Source organism: Gobius niger (genome assembly GCF_951799975.1).
Source record: "Gobius niger genome assembly, chromosome: 16".
In the NCBI taxonomy this organism is placed as follows: Eukaryota; Metazoa; Chordata; class Actinopteri; order Gobiiformes; family Gobiidae; genus Gobius; species Gobius niger.
Window position 1 is genome coordinate 248,056 of NC_136867.1, and position 18,427 is coordinate 266,482.

The window sequence follows — 18,427 nt, forward strand, 5'->3', positions numbered from 1 at the left end:
GTCGGCCAGTCAGCGGCTGAGGGAGGCAATTACATCATGCTCCCGGTCGTACGGGAAGCGGAGATGCGATGTGTGCGGATTCAGTATCGACTCCGAGCGCAATACGGGACAGGAGACAGTGGGAATACAAGAATACACCAATACACACACCTCAAATAGTAGACAGTGGGACAGGTGTTTCCCAACCAGGGGTGCGGGGACACCAGGAGGTACACAGGACTTAGCTGGGGGTAGCCTACTTGGAAATATGTTGGATCTGAAATGAAGCACAATAATAATGTGCAGAGAAAGGTGTTTTGGTCAATGTCAACTCGTTTTTTTTATATTTATTTCTTTGTTTGTTCGGGACAGTGATAATGAACATACAGGGGGCTAGTGCACAGTGTTGGGTATGACGGACTACATGTGTTTAGAATACGTACGTCTTTGTGAGTAACTATATTCAGGTGCAGTTACTCTTTCATTTGAGAGTATTTAGAATACAGTTACTTTCTTAAAGGAACAGGCCGCCGTTTTTCCAAACTGAGATATGTTCTTACCTGAGCTTAGACGAGTTGATGCGTAACTGTCTGGTCTGTGTGCCCGTGGAAGAGCTTGGTTGATTCTAACTTCACCCCCGTTTGGAGCTATAGGAATACACTGGGAGAGGCTTAATGCTAGCTACATCTTTGGTCGTTGTGCGTTACTGAGGGCACACACAAAGACCAGACAGGTACACATCAACTCGTCTAAGGTCCGGCAAGAACATATCTCAGTATGGAAAAAAGGTGGCCTGTTCCTTTAAAATTAGAGGGATACATTGTGGTGCTCAAACTTCATATTGCGTGATATTGAGAGGGAAAGGTTTAGTGAGCTCTGCTGTGTTTCAGGTGTGCTTTTTTGCCTTCAGTCCGAGGTTGGTTCATCCTAAAGACAGCGCTCCAAAACGCCTCCGCAGTAATGTTGTGTATGCAGTCCAGTGCAGTGAGGAGTGTAGAGACTTGTACATAGGTGAGACCAAGCAGCCTCTACACAAGCGCACGTATCAACATCGACGCCCGAGGACAGGACTCTACAGTGTTTTTACATCAGCAGAAAGACCAGGATGTCCACATACTGGACAGGGAGGTGGTTTGAGAGGGGTGTAAAGGAGGCCACCTATGTTAAAGGAACAGGCCACCGACCGTTCTTCCATACTGAGATATGTTTCTACCTGAGCTTAGATGAGTTGATGCGTACCTGTCTGGTCATTGTGCGTGTGCGCAGTCACGCAAAAAGAGCAAAGATGTTGTTGGCATTTGACCTCTCCCAATGTGTTCCTATAGCTCCAAATGGCGTGAAGTTGAATTCTCCTAAACACTGCTCATGCATGTAAACACACCCGAGTCAGTTGTCCCACACTCGCTCTCTCAATGGTACGAAACCCAAGAGCAGAGCCGAGCCAAAGGTTTAAGATTTATTTTAATTATTAAGATGTTGGAGAACCAGGGGGGAGCAGGTATCCGGTTGGAGGTCTGGGGGGGAGCAGGTAAGTATGGGCTGGGGGCCGGCTAAGCAGAGGTGTCAAGCTGGGCTGGAGGCTTGGCTGAAATCTTCAAAAAACAAAGAAAAATATCAAAAAACAGAACAGGAGCAATAGCAAAAACAGACTGAAACTAGTCTCTGGAGCCATAGTCTAAGTACCACAGTTGTAGTCTGACAAACTGGCGAGGAGTGGAAGTTGAACCGGAGTATATGAAGACTGCGTCTGAAACCATCACATTACAGCCTCTAAGCTCTAACACTAGCAACTGCTTAACCTTTCATGGGTCGACTGTTAGATCTGTGCAGTTAGGGAACTAGAGCTTCAGCTGCATTTGAACAATCCGTCCATCCTTAAACAGGGGAAAGGGAAGTGACATCACCAACAGCTGTTTTTCTTCTTCTTTAAAGTTATTGGTGGAGTGCAGGCCAAACAAAAGTGCATGTCGCCCCCTAGTGTCCAACAGCAACATAGTGTCCAAACAAAGACATTTAAGGAGAAAGTAAAATCCAAATAATCCAAACATTTCCCTTTAGTGTTATTTTATTTCAACAGCTGTTTCTTAAAGCGACAGCAGCAAATGATCCATGTGGCTTAAGTTTCTACTAAATGAAAACAAAAGCATTTAATCCGTTTCCTGAGTTTCCTCTTTAACACTGACATGTGACTGAGCTGTGGAGACGACAACATGGATTTATCACTTTATAAAGTTTATAAGTTTGGCTTGTGCAGAATCTTAATTTTTAATTATTATTATTTTTATTATTAAATGTGCTCCTGTCAATCAACAGTGGTTGCGCATGAATCACTCGAGGGTGGGGGCGAGGGGGGTGGGGGGGATTGGCGCAGTGGTTTATGGGATGGCACATACTGTAGCTCCTAATCACCAGAGGTCAGCACCAGAGTCAGCATTTCGTTGGCCGGTTGTACAAAAACAAATAAAGCACTTAATCACTTACTTACTATAATCGATAAATTGGGCAAATGGTCTCAATGTCTGATGGTGATCGCCCGAATTCAAACACTGGATGTCGAGAAGAGTCTTATTTGGGAAGTTGTGTCCTAAACTAAAAGAAAAACTGCATTTTGAAAAATATGTATGAAACCAAAATGGCCAATTTTAAAGATTGGTTTGTTTTGAAATTGAAATACTGAAGCTTTGCCAGTGTGGAGCATTGACTGTGGAGCATTGACTGTGGAGCATTGACTGTGGAGCATTGACTGTGGAGCAGTGACTGTGGAGCAGTGACTGTGGAGCATTGACTGTGGAGCAGTGACTGTGGAGCAGTGACTGTGGAGCATTGACTGTGGAGCAGTGACTGTGGAGCATTGACTGTGGAGCAGTGACTGTGGAGCAGTGACTGTGGAGCAGTGACTGTGGAGCAGTGACTGTGGAGCATTGACTGTGGAGCATTGACTGTGGTGTGGACTCAGGCACTGCTCAATTATTTACTTTGTTAAAAAACTTCCTATTTACTTTCTTTGAGGGGAGGAAATATATGCCACTAGTCTTCATCTGAGCAGATCTGGTAAGTAAAACTCATCTCCTCCTCCTCCTCCTCCTCGGGGGGCTGCGGGTTCCATTTCCTGGCTGTCCGACAGAAATGGCGAGCATAAGGTATATGCTTGTCCTTATGTTGCCTCTGCTTGCTCTGACCCGTCATTCTGTATCAGTGAAGCAGCCTGTCAGGAACAGTTTTGATTCTGTTGGACATCACAATTTAACATTTAAGAAAAGAAAAATAATAATGATAATAAATTGGAGGACTTGTAAAGTCAATTAAATGGAATAAATTAACATTGTTAATCTTGCTAGTATAGGTTTTATTAGGTAAGATTCACACACACTACTGGCTGAATGTCTAAGCAGACGTGTGTCATGTGAGAGGAAGAGGCAGCTCAGAATGAGGCTACAGCATGTTGGGCTTTCTGTGTTTTCCTCTTTGGACTGAAACAAGAGCCTTTACAGTGACCACAGAGCCGGGGCACATACGACAGGTCAATGTGGAACAGGACGGCTCAACACAGAGGGACGTGCGGCTTCTTTCACTCCACCAACAACATACACTTTATAAGCACATGTCATTATATTGACATTTCAGCTTGATCAAGAAAGATATATTTAATGAGACCATTATTTAGTAGTATTTGCATTATATTTACCATGAATTGCTCTATTTGGTCAACATGGCATGTTTACAACAAACCTCCTTAAAACAAACAAAATGGTCAGCAGGTCAGTCGCCTAATTTCTACAAAGCGTTTATTTAAAATTGGCCTGGGAGCGGTGCGGTTGGACAATGGTTAGCATTTGTGCTTCACTGCAAAAAGGTCCCGGGTTCGATTCCCACATGGACAGGGCCTTCCTGTTCTCCCTGTGTCTGCGTAGGTTTAAGATAAGATAAGATAAGAAAAGATAAGATAATCCTTTATTGATCTCACAAAGGAGAAATTCACTTGTTACAGTCGGCGTTCAAGAAGATCACTCAGAGTGAATAAAGTGCAGCTGATACAGAGATTATTGCACATGTTACTTCACAGTCTTATTGCACAGTCTGACAGCAGTGGGGATGAAGGACCTGCTCCGTCCTGCACTGAGGGTGTCTCAGTCTGCCACTGAGAGAGCTGCTCAGCTCTTCTACAGTCCCGTGCAGTGGGTGGGAGGTGTTGTCCATGATGGAGGTGAGCTTGGCTAACACCCTCCTGTCCCTCACCTCCTCCACAGAGTCCAGGGGGCAGCCCAGGACGGAGCTGGCCCTCCTGACCAGCCTGACCAGGTTTCCTCCGGGTACTCTGGTTTCCCATCCATCCATCCATCCATCCATTTTCTTCCACTTTTCCGTTTCCGGGTCGTGGGGGCATTGCACCTGCCCCTTATGGCTCCTCCTGCAGGTGGTGGGTCCACAGAAGGACGGCCTCACGATTCAAACTGGGCCTGTTGGTCTCTCATAAGGAGCTTCTGAACCGCTCTTTGTCTGACCCGTCACCTCGGGCCTGGTTGCCCTGGGAGACCCTACAGGGGCATGAAGCCCCCGACAACAGAGCTCCAGGATCATTCGGGTGCTCAAACCCCTCCACCACGTTAAGATGGCGGTTCCAGGAGGGGTACCCCGGTTTCCCCTAACACTAAAAACATGTACAATAGGCCGAGATGAACGAGAGTGTTTTTGAGAGTATCCCTACCAAATAAACCAATAAATAAAAATAAAAATGACCAAGTTATGTCAGAGATGTAATAAAGCCAACTGATTCTGTGGCTGTTTGATATTCAAAGCTCAGATGGTTGTGGTTGAGCTAATGCTAATGAGCTAATGCTATTGAGCTAATGCTAATCTAATACTTTATAAATACATTTGCATAGCTCCATTATGCTATTGAAAGCACTTAGTGTTTAAAAATGGTTTGTATTCCCATAAAGTGCAGCTCCTTCTTTACAACTATTACCATTGTACTACTACTATGATCGTTAGTACTACAGTGTTTGGGTAATGCATGGTGTGCACTTTTGGATTGGCTATACAAAAGTAATAATAATAATAATGCATTAGTCTTATTAGTCTATCGTCTTATTTCCAGACGCTCAAAGTCACTTAACAATTTCGTGCATTATTCATTAACTTCTCCTTCTTCTACTTGGAGGAGGTACTACAAGCTATTATTGAAGCCACAGCTGCCCTGGGGTAGACTGACGGAAGCGAGGCTATCAGTCTGCACCATTGGCCCCTCCGACACCACCACTCACTCACACTACAGACACCCAGGCTTTTGATTTCATGGTTTTCTCCCATCCAAGTACTGACCAGCTGAGGGATGGGGCAGAGCAAAGGCGGGAAGGGGGGGATGTTTTTTCCCTCCCCAGCAAAAACAGCAAAAATAATCACACAGATGAGAAGAACAGTAGCAAACGCAGTAAACATGAAGAAGAAATGTACTAATACCAACAACAAAAAAGGAAATACATAACTTTAAATGTGTGTGAATGTGTGAAAGAGAAAGCACTTGGAGGAGGACGGAGATATTAGCCGTTATCTTAGCGCTCTTTTAGCATCCGGGTCATTCCACAGCGTCGCGGATGTGGCGGTGAAAACAACTGCAGTGTGAGACAGCGCTTTGCAGATTCTGTACGATAAATGGACTTTTTCTCAGTAAATTATGCCTAAAAGCTGTTGTGCGGTAGGACGTTCTGTTTCCTCGGAACTACAGCGGTCAATCTTGTAATGTGAGTAAATTAGAGATTAGAATGGACGTCTGCAGATCTAAACAAAGTGTGTGGATTATGTTTTAAAGTTTAACGTAACTGTGCGTGTGGACTTTAAACATGAAATAAATTGTTTATCAAATGTTTAATGTCATGACACGTAAAATCTAAAGCCGAATAAACTAGAAAGAACATCACCGAGGAGCTTCGGAAATATTCTCTAGTCTGCATTACGATTAACTTGGATCATTTCATTCATTTTATTTATTTATTTATTTCAGGCAATGGCACAGAAAGTACAGGAGACCTATACAGTATGTAAACATTCACTGTTACTTTGTTCAAGGATTATTATACAAATGTTATATCATGGTGGCGTTACCACAGGTAACAATAACTATTACATTGTAACAAAATGTTATACTAACAATGTAAGGAGAATGAACAATATCACCGATGGTAATGGACAATATACCAACGATGGTAAGGAAACACTGAGCACTTGTTAACACTAAGAGACAGAGAACAACAGAAGTTTATATCAAGGACTCTTATCTGTATATTTTGACCAGACCTGATGTTTATATAACCGTTTAAATCGATGGACGGTTTTGCTTGTGCTGTAAGTCCAGTTTGTTCCAGAGTTTCACTCCACATACTGACACAGAAAAGTTTTGAGCTCTGGGAAATGTAAAAGATCCAAAACCTCTCAAGTTATGAGCTCGCACTGGAGTTCTGAAAAACCGTTATAGGTCAGGTAACATAAATGCATGAAATGGATTAGTGATGTGTACTCATACTTCTGTTTGTACAAACATTCATCCACACCAATTAAGTCCAATTTCTGTTTATATTGGACTTTTGCCTCAACAGGCATTTTTTATTATTGTTAGCCTGGGAATACCCATGCTGCTTTGCACTTTCCGATCATTTCAAACTGCACAGCAGCCTGGGGACTAAGGCCAAAATCTTGGGGACCAATCACAGAACGAGGAGGGAGACGATGACGCACTGTTCAATAGACGGACACTTGTAGTTTGTTTACGGATCCAAAATGAAGCAGCAGAAGCCATATTTTGATCAAGCTTTTCAAAGAAGAATGGCGTTTGGCTGACTTCATCGTCATACGTCATCGGTACAATTGTAACGACTGGCTGTGGCGACGTGCAGATGCATGATAGACATTCGTAGCACCCAATAAACAGTATGGACGATCGTAAACCACGCCTCTCCTACGAGAACATGAATGAGCCTCAGACTAAACATGACTTGTAATATTTTGGCTGGCGTTAGCCAGGCCAGGTTATTGTGATAATTAAATGACATTTAATCAACAGTTACTCACCTTAATAAATCCTCTCAAATCCAACATCATCGATCTCCCATGAGAGCGTTGTATTCACCTTCACTGGATTTGTGACGTAACGCCGTAAAGTCCTCTAGTCATTTTTAAGAAAAAGTAATAATAAATAAATGAATGAATAAATTAAACATGGGGCGGGGCTTTTTTCATTTTTTTTTAATCTAATGGCTGTACACACAAAAGAGAAATGACATGTCAGCGTAACAGAGAAAGCAGTTTTGATACAAACATAGGGTATAGACATACACATGATTAAGACAAACAGGAATGAAATCAGCGAGGGCTGAAAAAAAAGCAAAAACAGGAAGACAAACAAAACAAAAAATAAAGAAAGCACAAACCGAAGCTAAATAAAGAATATTTGTTTAAAAAAAGGTCAAATTTCAGCTAAGCTACAACTTGATATGTTACAGACCATATCTTTGGTCTTTGCAATGAACTTACACAGTTAGGGACAACCTTTCATTACACATTTCTGGTTCATTACGATTTCATCATTTTGTCACACCGTTGTCACTTTTTATGTTCAGAATTCTTCGCAGTAATAATATATTGTTCCATGTCCTTTTTAAACACAACCATCAGCAGTTTGGAGTTGGAGTATTTAGTATTTGATCTTGATAAATCATAATCTGACAGCGGGGCTGGAGTAGGCACGCATGAACGTATGAACGTAGTGACGTAGGCCCTCCTAGCAACCGGCATGGCGACGCTCAAGCTTCATCTGCTTACACGAGCTAGCTCCATTAGCCGAATGTGTGAGAAACGATAGCTGTCCGAGTGAGTGATGGTGCGGACGTGTTCAGGCTGAAGCGCGGGCCGGGGGCGGATAATCCCTGCATTTGCGCTCGCAGGCGCGGAAGATGTGCGGACAAAATGGGATGTTTTGAAGACAACATGGACTCGAGAGAACCATCTGGTGTGTCCCCACTACACTCATTCAAGTATTACGAGCTTAAGCTAGCTCTGTGGCTAACGTAAATAAGCTGTTTTTGTACGTGTTCATCCCCTCCAAATGATTTGGACAATGTCAATGACGTAAACCAAACAGTTTTACTGTTGTTGTTATTGTTGTTTGTTTATATATATATATATATATATATATATATATATATATATATATATATATATATATATATATATATATATATATATATATATATATAATTTTTGTTAGTTGGTCATCGAGAATCGGGTAAAGCCGAACTGGAGAAAATGCAGTCGGTTAAGGCAGGGGTTAAGGGGTTGATGGTGACTTCAGTTAGAGCTGACCTAAGCCCATGACAAGACTCTCCTGTTCCCTGTTTGGACCCTGGATACAGATTTCTTCCTGTATTTTACACATACTTCATATATTAGACTATGACATAAATGCGTAGGCTCACATTGCAGCAGGATCATGACATTCAGCCCATTTGCTCATTTCAAACTGTGCTTTAGTTTTGATTGTGAAAACATTTACTTTGAATTGAAGTTTGAATTTGTCTGTGTAGGAAGCGCTTCCTCTGCCTCTGGGTACAGCCTGCGTTCAAGGGGATCCGCCACACAGATTAGCCGTAAGTGCACACTTTTGTTACTTAAAGCCACACTGTGTAAGATCTCACCCAATCAGTAAAGTGAAATACAAGCATTCAGTTCATTACGGGTGCTTTTATTGGTGGAAAAATGTCTCCAAAAACATGCCGTCTTTGGTATGAATGGTCGCGCCTCTCCTCAATCATCATATTTACATGTTAGATACTGCTTGTACTACATGGCATAACTATGTGGATTAAGGCCTACCTTGTATTCCTTTGTGCCACTGCCTGAAATAAATGAATAAATGGAAAACACAGGCTTAAATACATCAGGTCCTCCTCCAAATGCTTTGTTTTGAGAACCCACCGCAAAAATGACAATGTCCCAGTCAGGCTGAGCATTATTTTATTATAAAGATTTTGTTTAGTTGATCTTGTGACAAAGCAACACAGAACAAAGGATGTTCCGCAGTGTGAATCTAACTCAAATATTTGCAATTTCTATGTACCCTGTGATGTGCTGCATCTGTTCCAGCTTTCTGTCCGCGCTCCGCCAGCAAACTCACCCAGTCCATCATCAAGGACCACATGCTCTCCCATTACAAGAAGGTTTACTCAGCCAAAGGTGCGCACGCTCTAGGTATTATGCTCTGGTGCAGTGGTTCTCAGCTGGTGTCGATTTCAGTGAATCACTACAAGCTGTGACACAAATACAAATATGAATTTATATTTATGAACAATCAAAAACTATTTACAGTTTGGTCTTGTTGTCGCCCCCATATAAAGGCCACACGCTCTATAATATCTGGTTGTTCCGCCTTTAGCTTCGATTATGGCAACATTCACTGGGGCTTTGTTTCAAGTTGTTACAGGTCGCTGCTGGTCACAGAGAGGTCAGAGAAAACATGAGAAAACAATGGAAAATACAAAGAAGCATCTAAAATATACCTCTAGAAAATAATTACAACCCTTAATAAATGATGCTCAAATGCGATTAATTAATTACAAAGGCCATAATTAACTCGATTAAAATGTTTTAATCGAGTCCCACCACTAACATAAATATAATGACAATCAATGTGAAAGTATTCTAAAAGTATTCTAAGTATTCAGAATACAGTACTCTAATAAGACAAAGTAACGGAACAAAGGCTGACTCTCACAAACTATCAGGACAAAAAATGTATCAACGGTTTTGGCAAAGGCCCGATCCACCAGTTAAGAGCCTCTGCTCCATTTATGTAACAAAAAAATGAAACAAATGTCCTGCTCTCCTGCCACAGCTGCCATTGATACCTCCGTGCCCAAAAGTCTGCTCTACAGCGTCAAGTGTGAGTACAAGTCCGTCAGGAACTCTGTGGAGGGGAGACACTCCAGGCAAAACGGCTCTTTCACCTTTGCATTTGCAGTAATGTGAGGAAGTATTGCACTGGTTCATTGTTTGTCCGTATATGTATATCAATATATCAATACATCAATATATATATATATATATATATATATTATATATATATATACGTATATATATGTGTGACGTTGTAACTTTAAGGGCTATTTTCTTCCATTGTGGCACCTTCAATATTTCCTACGGATATCAAATATCTAAACAAAATATCTAAAAATACCCTCTGAAATCAATTGTCTGTCAGTGTGAGTGATCTACAGGTATAGTTTAAGTTTGGTCGTTCACCTGCAGTGTCTCGCCTCAACACGTACGTCGCCCATTTAATAAGAACTTCTTTGTCACTCTGAATGGAAACCTGCGCTGTGCTTGTTGTTTTGCAGACAATGACCAGCTGAAGCGAGGAGGAGGAGGAGGAGGAGAAGGAAGAGGAGGAAGAGGAGGGTTACAGAACGGAGCACGGCCACAGTCGGCTCACTCGCTCTCTCAGAACAGCAGAACCTCCTGTTCCCCAGCACAGGTAGGACACAAGGACTTTATGTTCTGCATCGACTCATCGTTCCATTAATGACAGATAGACAGCACATTTTTGAGCTCAATATTTTATTAAGTAATACTTGATTTTTTTATCAAGTAGAAAATGTCCTTGAGGGGAATTCACTCACAGTGTGTAAAAACATTGACAAAGACTCTCCACAACAAACCCAAACATTGACAACATGTAGAGAGCCTGAGCTCAAACCTCTCAGTCTCAGTCCTATGTTCACATGATAACCTGTGTTCCTCTGTGATCACAGTCAGAGTGGACAGCAGAGGGCAGCAGAGTACATCATCAGAGCACTACTTTAGTAAAGCAGAAATCAAATAAACTTGATTTTACTTTGAGACCAAATGTCTTTTTTGAAATGAAATGAATGAACAAGGTTCAATTCCAAAGCAAAGGACAGAAATGAGTTTATGGAAGAAATCAAAGAGTACATCAAAATAGTGTTCAGGTGTTAGTCCTGAGCCGCTGCGACTGAACTACAATGTTAAAGAAGAATGAAAAATAGACTTGGACATGATGAATAATACGGGAACGGGAAAATTATGTTTTTTGTATTTTGAATATTTGCACAAAAAAAGTTTGTTAAAACTGCACATATTTCGAGAGTTGGACATAAACCATGAACTCACTTGATTGTAAATAACACAGAGGCAGATATGATGAGATTGATCTTCTCTCCTGCTCCTTTCCATTCAGATTGTGTTGGCTTGGCAGTTTTGTTGTAATCATTTTAAATGAATGAATGAAATAGATGACGTGAAATGGCAAATTCTGCACTCATTCTTTTCCAATTCAACCCAGTCACATCTCGTTCCCAGAGCCGACTGTCCCTGCAGTACGACTGCAGCCCTTACCAGTGCTCCAGTCGCTCCATGACCTCCACCTCTCGGCCCAGCACCTCCTTCCACCCCAAAAGCACCGTGTACCCGCCCTTCAGCGGGGACTTGGGTCAGCGGAGCCTCCAGGCCTCACTCCGACAGCGCTCAGCGTGCTCCATGGGAGATCACCTGCTCAACTACAAAAGCTTCCAGGATCCGGTTCAGAAGACCTACAGCGGTGACCTGCTGCAGAAACACGCCCGCCGCTTCACCGAGGAGAAGCCCTTCACGCCCAAGACACTGAGGACGGACAAGAGCTCCTACCTGTCCAAGTACCGCTACTACAGGGCTCCGCAGAGCACTTCTCAGGACCATAAGACGCTGCTACAAAGGTCATGTCTACAACAGAAAAAAAACTTAACGCTAGCTTCTTTTGAAAGGCTGCTTATATGTCCAGGAGCAGGAACATTTGTGGGAGGATGGAAGAGGATCCTTAGCCAAGGGGTTCACTTACTTATTCCTCCCTGTCCCGTGAATGTTTACATATCATGGCCAATAATTTAGTTTAAGCACACACTGTTTACTCATTCTTATGATTTAATATAGATCAGACCACATTATATGACCAATTTAGGCAGAAATATGAGACATTCCAAAGGGTTCACATACATTTTCCTCCCTCAGTAAAAAAATCTAAAATCTAACATAATAACTTATATAACTTAATGACATTGAAGATTTTGGCACAACTGTAATGACTTTTAATGCACCCTGTAATGTGGAACTACACATGAGCGTGGGCCGTAATCTAAAGTGAGACGCTATGTACACCTGTATTACACCTTTATTACACCTGTATTACACCTTTATTACACCTTTATTACACATATTTTACTCATGCTTTAACACTGTTATTAAACCTTGCACATTAATGTGTAATTACTTTCTTGCTACCTGTATTACATGTGGAACTTGCAGGCTGTAATCTTAGTGTATCTCAGTATGGATGTCGGAAAAGTATCGTTCAGGTTAGCGGTCGACTGATATATCGGCTGGTCAATATATCTGGCCGATATTTGAGGATTTTATAATATAGGCTATTGGCCGATCTACCGCCGATATCTCTGGGACCGTAAGTGCTAGAAACATGGCTTTAAAACGAGTCCTCCCACAACTTCCTAGGCCTCAGGGAAACAGAAACATTGCATTGAAAATAGGTTAGCTACAAGTATGCTAAATGTAAGTTTCACTAAAGCTCGGTCAATTTGAACATGCTGAACCTCATGAACCTCATGCTGGAGATGGCCCAGTAGTTATGTTTTTACAGGATTATAGACCAGATATAAAAATCGGCGGAAAAAATCGGTCAGAAATATCAGCCGAGATTGGCAGCCTTGGAAAAACCCATATTGGTCGACCTACAGTTCAGGTATCAGTATCGTAAACCAAGTATCGTTAAAGTACTGGTATCGCAAACAATCTAACGGTACCCAGAAGTAAAACAATTGTGCGGCAAAACTATTTTCTACAGTTGCTCCAAAAAGAAGTCTTTCTCCGCAGGCGACATTATTCCCCTTAAAATAATTGCTGCCTTTTCCATTTAGTGACCACTCATTTCATTCAATATCACAATTTATTTCTGTTCGATTGATGAAAATGTAATGATTCAATAACTCCATTTTTGTTGCTGAACAGGGCAAGTCGGCGAGAAAGCACACAGGCAGTCGACGAGCCATCTCAGGTGCGCTGGAACTTGCCGACCGTTGCGTGCTTTTGAATTTGGATGACCGTTTGTTGTTGCGCTGCCCCCAGGGCTTCACCAGGGACCAGGACCGGGACCGGGACCTGTCTGAGGGCAGCTTCAGTCACGCTCACCGGAGGGAACACCGTCGGACGCACAGGGTGTTTCCCAGGTAAGCAGGTTAATGGAACATTCGCTACAACCCAGAGATGGAACTGTTTTGTGTTTCTGTGATGCTTTATTGAACAAGATGGCCGCGTTTTTGTCACATTTTTTAAGCATTTTCATAGGTTTTGTATATTATGCTCCCTCATGCTCTCTCCTAGAGTCTCGTATGAAGGCACAAAGTCCCCTCTCTCCAACGACGTGGATGCAGAGTAAGTCCCTTGGGTCGACCTAGTGGTAGAGAGAGTGGATCGTTTTAAAGCTTCTCTCCATTTCCTAAAACAGAGAGGAAGAACTGAAATACTTGGAGTTCATCACGGCTGTGACGGATGACATTTTGTCCCGAGGATTCATCTCAGACGGGTAAGTCACGCAGAAGACACAATATATCGCAAAATCGATCTAACATGGTCGGCATGGCAACAGTTTGAAAGTGTTTTCCTCTAACTATGTCACTTCCTGTCAGTGTCCAAGAAGGAAGTGAAACTATTAACATCACAAAAATGGTAAAACTGAAGAAAACTGGGTCAAATTTTTATCAAAATCTTAAAGCAGAACTAAGTAACTCGTGCCCCTAGAGGCCATAAGCGCCACTGCAGGTGTCGTAGCAAGTTTTTTTCCTCATTAACTGTCTGTGAGAGTAAATACTACACTGACAGAAAAGACAAAGGGACAGAGGGATATTGTTCATCCACTTACACAATGGAGATCATTCATTTCACTCAAACTTGGCTGTAAATACTGTTTAAGTGGTGCTAGCCCGCAGTTAGCTTTGCCCGTTAGCCTGTTAGCTTCTTCTTCGTGATTCTATTAGTGTGTGTTGGTGTCTCCGACTCGGTGGTCAGAGACACCAAGGGGAGATGAAAGACCCCCCAATCATCCCATTAACACTTGTATTACCCCCAGAGGGACTACGGAAAGGATTTAATAAGGTAAATACTTAGCACTGCTTTAAATATAATTGTGTTAACTATGTTTTAGAAAAAATGTGTCACCACACCGTGTGACATTTTACCCAATGAATAGAATCCAACACCTATTTTATTGCTGTAAAAGACCTAATAAAATGACCAAGCGGCTCGTCTCCATGGAGATGAGGACTAAAGTCAGCCATACCTGATAGTTATATTGTTTAGGTCCTCATCCAAATCCATTCTTTGATTACACACCGCTGAAATAACATTTTCTATGCAGAGCTGGACATATGGAGCAGGTTTTATTCGAATCCAAAATGTTGTGCAATGTGCCTTTAAACAAGAAAATAGATCTCATCACACTCAAAATTAGTTAAAAAAAATGTGTTTGCTTGAAATAAGATTGTAGTTTATGTTTTTATTATTGTTATTTAAGTGTCAGGGAAATGATTTTCTCAAATCCCGGACAAATCATGAAAATCTGACTCATTTCTAGCTTACTTTTTGGCCTCGTGCTCATACTCATGTAATTGCAGTATTTGGATGACCGTTTCTTGCTTCCATTGGAGTAACATTATTAGTAGGAGTCTGTCTGTTGGCTGCTGCCCGTAGGATGAAGAAACACCCAGCAGGCAATGTTTTCCAAGACATTTTGATTGAATCAGAGAACAGTTGTTTAATTTCGATGCCAGAGGAGTGCTTCATTCTTGAATATTTCGATTACTCTGCCACCTCTGCAGACGATCGAAAAACACATAAGCTGAGAAGGAAATGGTTTGCTAGAGTTGTTTTTGTTGGTAATTGTATGTTTCTCATCCCTACAGTGTCGTTGACCGAGTCATAAATCGCCACATCGACATGAATCGTTATCTGGATGAGGTGGGTATTATTTAAAGCTACACCGCGTAGAATTTTACCCAAAAAATAACATCGAAATACAAGCATTTATTTTATGACAGATATTTTCATATAAAAGTACAAACAAACATGTGCCTTTGCTGTGAGCGGCTCAGCTCTCCTAAGACCTGACTGTAACTTTACCGGGAGTGGGTACGTCTCCAGCTCGTCTCCATGGAGATGTGACTAAAATCAGCAGGATTTGAGATGTAAATTGGTTAGGTTTTTCTTATCCAAATCCATTCTTTGGATTACCCACTGCAGTAATAGCATCTCTGGTCATTAGGAGCATGTTTTGTACTGATGGCAACAGTATAGTCAAAGATGTTACGCAGTGTGCCTTTAAGGTGACAGGCTGATGCTGCAGGTGGATTGGGAAATGGATTGGAAATTTTTTTCCGTAGATTACTTACTAACCCAAACAAATGTATTTTCATGTTGATAAAAAAATCTCTACATTTGAATATATTTTGTGGGACAAGATTACATTTTTGATAGATTAAACTTTATATATTTATTTTGCTGACATATTGGATACAGATACTTTTTCAGATGTTGGATATCTTATTCATTCTAAGTCCAACCAACTGAACCAACTGGATCCTTAAAGTGAGGATACAGATTTTGGGGCTTAAAGGAATAGGCCACCGTTTTTCCATACTGAGATTTGTTCTTACCGACAAATAAGTTACCATCAGTTTTGTAGTTCTTAGCTTTCAAATGAGGTGTTACACTGGCTTATAGGCTGTAAGCTTTTTGATTTGGGTAAAGCTGAACTGGAGAAAATGTGCTCTGTGAAGGTGGAGGTTAAGAGATTAAAAAGGTTTTAATTCTCGTTTCTATTTACTAACGCTTCATTCATTCTATTCAAGGGTAAAATGCGCCATCTACTGGAGGTCCTTCGCAAGGATCTGAAAGAACCGTGCTATTCCCCCATCAACACTTTGCATTTTGAAAGAGAGGAAAGTCCCCCGCCCAACATCCTGCTGCAAACAGCCCACTCAGAAGAGCCCAAAGAGGAGACGGGACAGTTGCATTCGCTATCAGCGGATTCTTTAGATTACGGCGACCCTGTTTTCACTTCAACTCTCACCCCCGAGTCGGCAAAGACGTTTATGGTAGGCCCGATAGATTTAAACGAGGACAAAGGAACTATATCGCCCCAGATGAGCAGGCGAGGCAGCTTTAGTGAAGCAGATCTCCATGGAAACCGGTCGAACAGCGCAGACCAAGACGACAGCAGCCAGTGGGAGGAGAGCGGCCGACTGGGGGACGACCTGCAGGACGTGGTGACAGCGCTGGAGTCTTTGAATGTTTCTGACCAATCCCACTGTGACAAGGACCAGAGGGGATCTGCAAACGCAGCTGTCAGCGAGGACGAGTTTTGATCTGAGGATTTATTGAGAATTTACGTTGTTTTTTTTGTTGTAGCTTTTGCACCAATATGGAGTTCATAGTGTGGGGTTTTGTTTAACTTTACAAATACAAATTCAATTAAATACTATTTTGGCCTTTTATATTTGGTGTTTTTTTTTCAAGCAGAGTTTTGCACACAGAAAACTAGTGTAAAGTTTGATTAAAGAAACTGTATATTTGGTTATTATAATGGGCTTAGCTGGTGCTTTTCAAAGCTTACTAGCCAGTTCATTTTTTTTACCTGCCAGTTATTTCATTTCAGGTTTTGTATATTTTTTAGTATAATAATAGAGAGAATGCACTTTGTATCATTTTTATTCTAAACAGAACCCTCAAAGTTGCGTCCTGGGTGTCGAAACACAGCGGTGTAGAACTGACACTCATGTGGCTTTTGTTGCCAAGCTGGTGCTGGTGGGGAGATGACTAGGGCTGGGTACGGTTACATTTTTTAGGGGATCTGAGTGTACTTAAACGATACTTGGTTTTCGACAACTGAACAATACTTTTTCCAATACCTATATTAAAATATTTATCGCCTAGAACCAGAAAAAAGAACAATAATGTGTTTAAGATCTGCAAAATATGAGGTTCATCTCCAATGTCAGGAAATTATGTGGGGGGAAATTGGGAAAATTTGTGGCAAAAATAATATTTTATTTGTCAATACCTGCTTTCAATACTTACATTTTTTCTATCCCGGTTGAACCTACATTATTTCCCCTGACACCATACTGTGTGTGCCCAGCTCTAGTGACGACACCTGCATACCCTCTGTGGAGCACAACAGTCTTGACTCACTGGACCACCGCAGAGACTTATTTGGGAGGGGGGAAAACGCTATGGTCCGTAGTTAGCACTGAGCTGCTGAGCCTCGGTTTGGGTCGGTCTCTGTGGTCAGGATGTGCCACAGGCCAAATGCAGCGTAAACATCAAAATAATCATTTTAGGACATTGTGTTTTGCTGTTTTCAACCTAAGCCGTACTTGAGTAAATATTTTGGGACTCCCCACCTCTGCCCATGTCCAGCAGCAGCACAGGCTGTGCAGCTGGAGGGGCTGCAGGGGGTACTGGGACTCCCCACCTCTGCCCATCTCCAGCAGCAGCACAGGCTGTGCAGCTGGAGGGGGTAATGGGACTTCGAGTTCCAGCTGTTATACTGCACAATATAGGTGATGTCATTGTCACCAAATATTGTGGATAGTAGGGTTGGGACAAAATATCGGATCGGACTTGGATCGCAATACTTTGTGCTACAATACTTTTTCAAGTATCGTAATACTTTCAATACTTTTGTTTGGAGGCATTTTTATCCTGCACTCTGTTTTGTAGTAACAGCACTTTGTTACATTATGTGTTAATATCTTTTTGATTTTTATACTGACACAACTGTCAAATGGCATTGGGTTTTAAGGTAAACATATTACAAATCATAATTACTACATAATTATTACAGTTTGAAACTGCGAGGTCCAAACTCATTCCTAGCTTTTGTCACAGCACATTTATTCACAGGGATGAGTAGCTTCTTCCCTTTGTGCACATTCAATAAAAAAAGGCTTTATAATTAGATGTATGTCCCACAAATCTTATGTCCCTTAAATCTCTGCTTCTATAATGCACCGACTCCACAATTCAAATATTATTGCATCACTATAAAGAAAGGTGACAGGCCTGTATGGGCATATTGTTGCAGCTGTTGCCCTGGCCTAGGGAAACGATCCAGCCCTGGCCTAAAGCTGAATAATGGACAGGGCCAGTCAATCACAGGGTAAACATAGTAAACAGTCAGGTCAGCGGCCGCAGCACGCCTTCTCGCATGTTCACCAGCGCACACGGAATTCCTGCTTTGTCCCTCCGCCGCGGACGCACTAGTTTAAATATCTTTGTCCTGTTTAACCCCAAAAAGCCTTTACATGAACAGCACTGACATATTTTAATAAACACCGCA

At 41.8% G+C, this 18,427-nt stretch overlaps 1 protein-coding gene across 1 annotated transcript; it reads left to right on the forward strand.

The window, feature by feature from the left end:
* Positions 1–7,947: 7,947 nt before the first annotated feature.
* spata7 (spermatogenesis associated 7) lies at positions 7,948–16,451 on the forward strand (the record flags this gene model as incomplete). The annotated part of the gene is made up of 12 exons (XM_079573811.1): positions 7,948–7,981; positions 8,556–8,618; positions 9,115–9,204; positions 9,863–9,910; positions 10,365–10,501; positions 11,347–11,738; positions 13,042–13,087; positions 13,159–13,259; positions 13,414–13,464; positions 13,538–13,615; positions 14,991–15,045; positions 15,936–16,451. The coding sequence occupies exons 1-12, from the start codon at positions 7,960–7,962 to the stop codon at positions 16,449–16,451; spliced, it is 1,599 nt and encodes a 532-aa protein (XP_079429937.1). The 5' UTR covers positions 7,948–7,959.
* Positions 16,452–18,427: the final 1,976 nt, after the last annotated feature.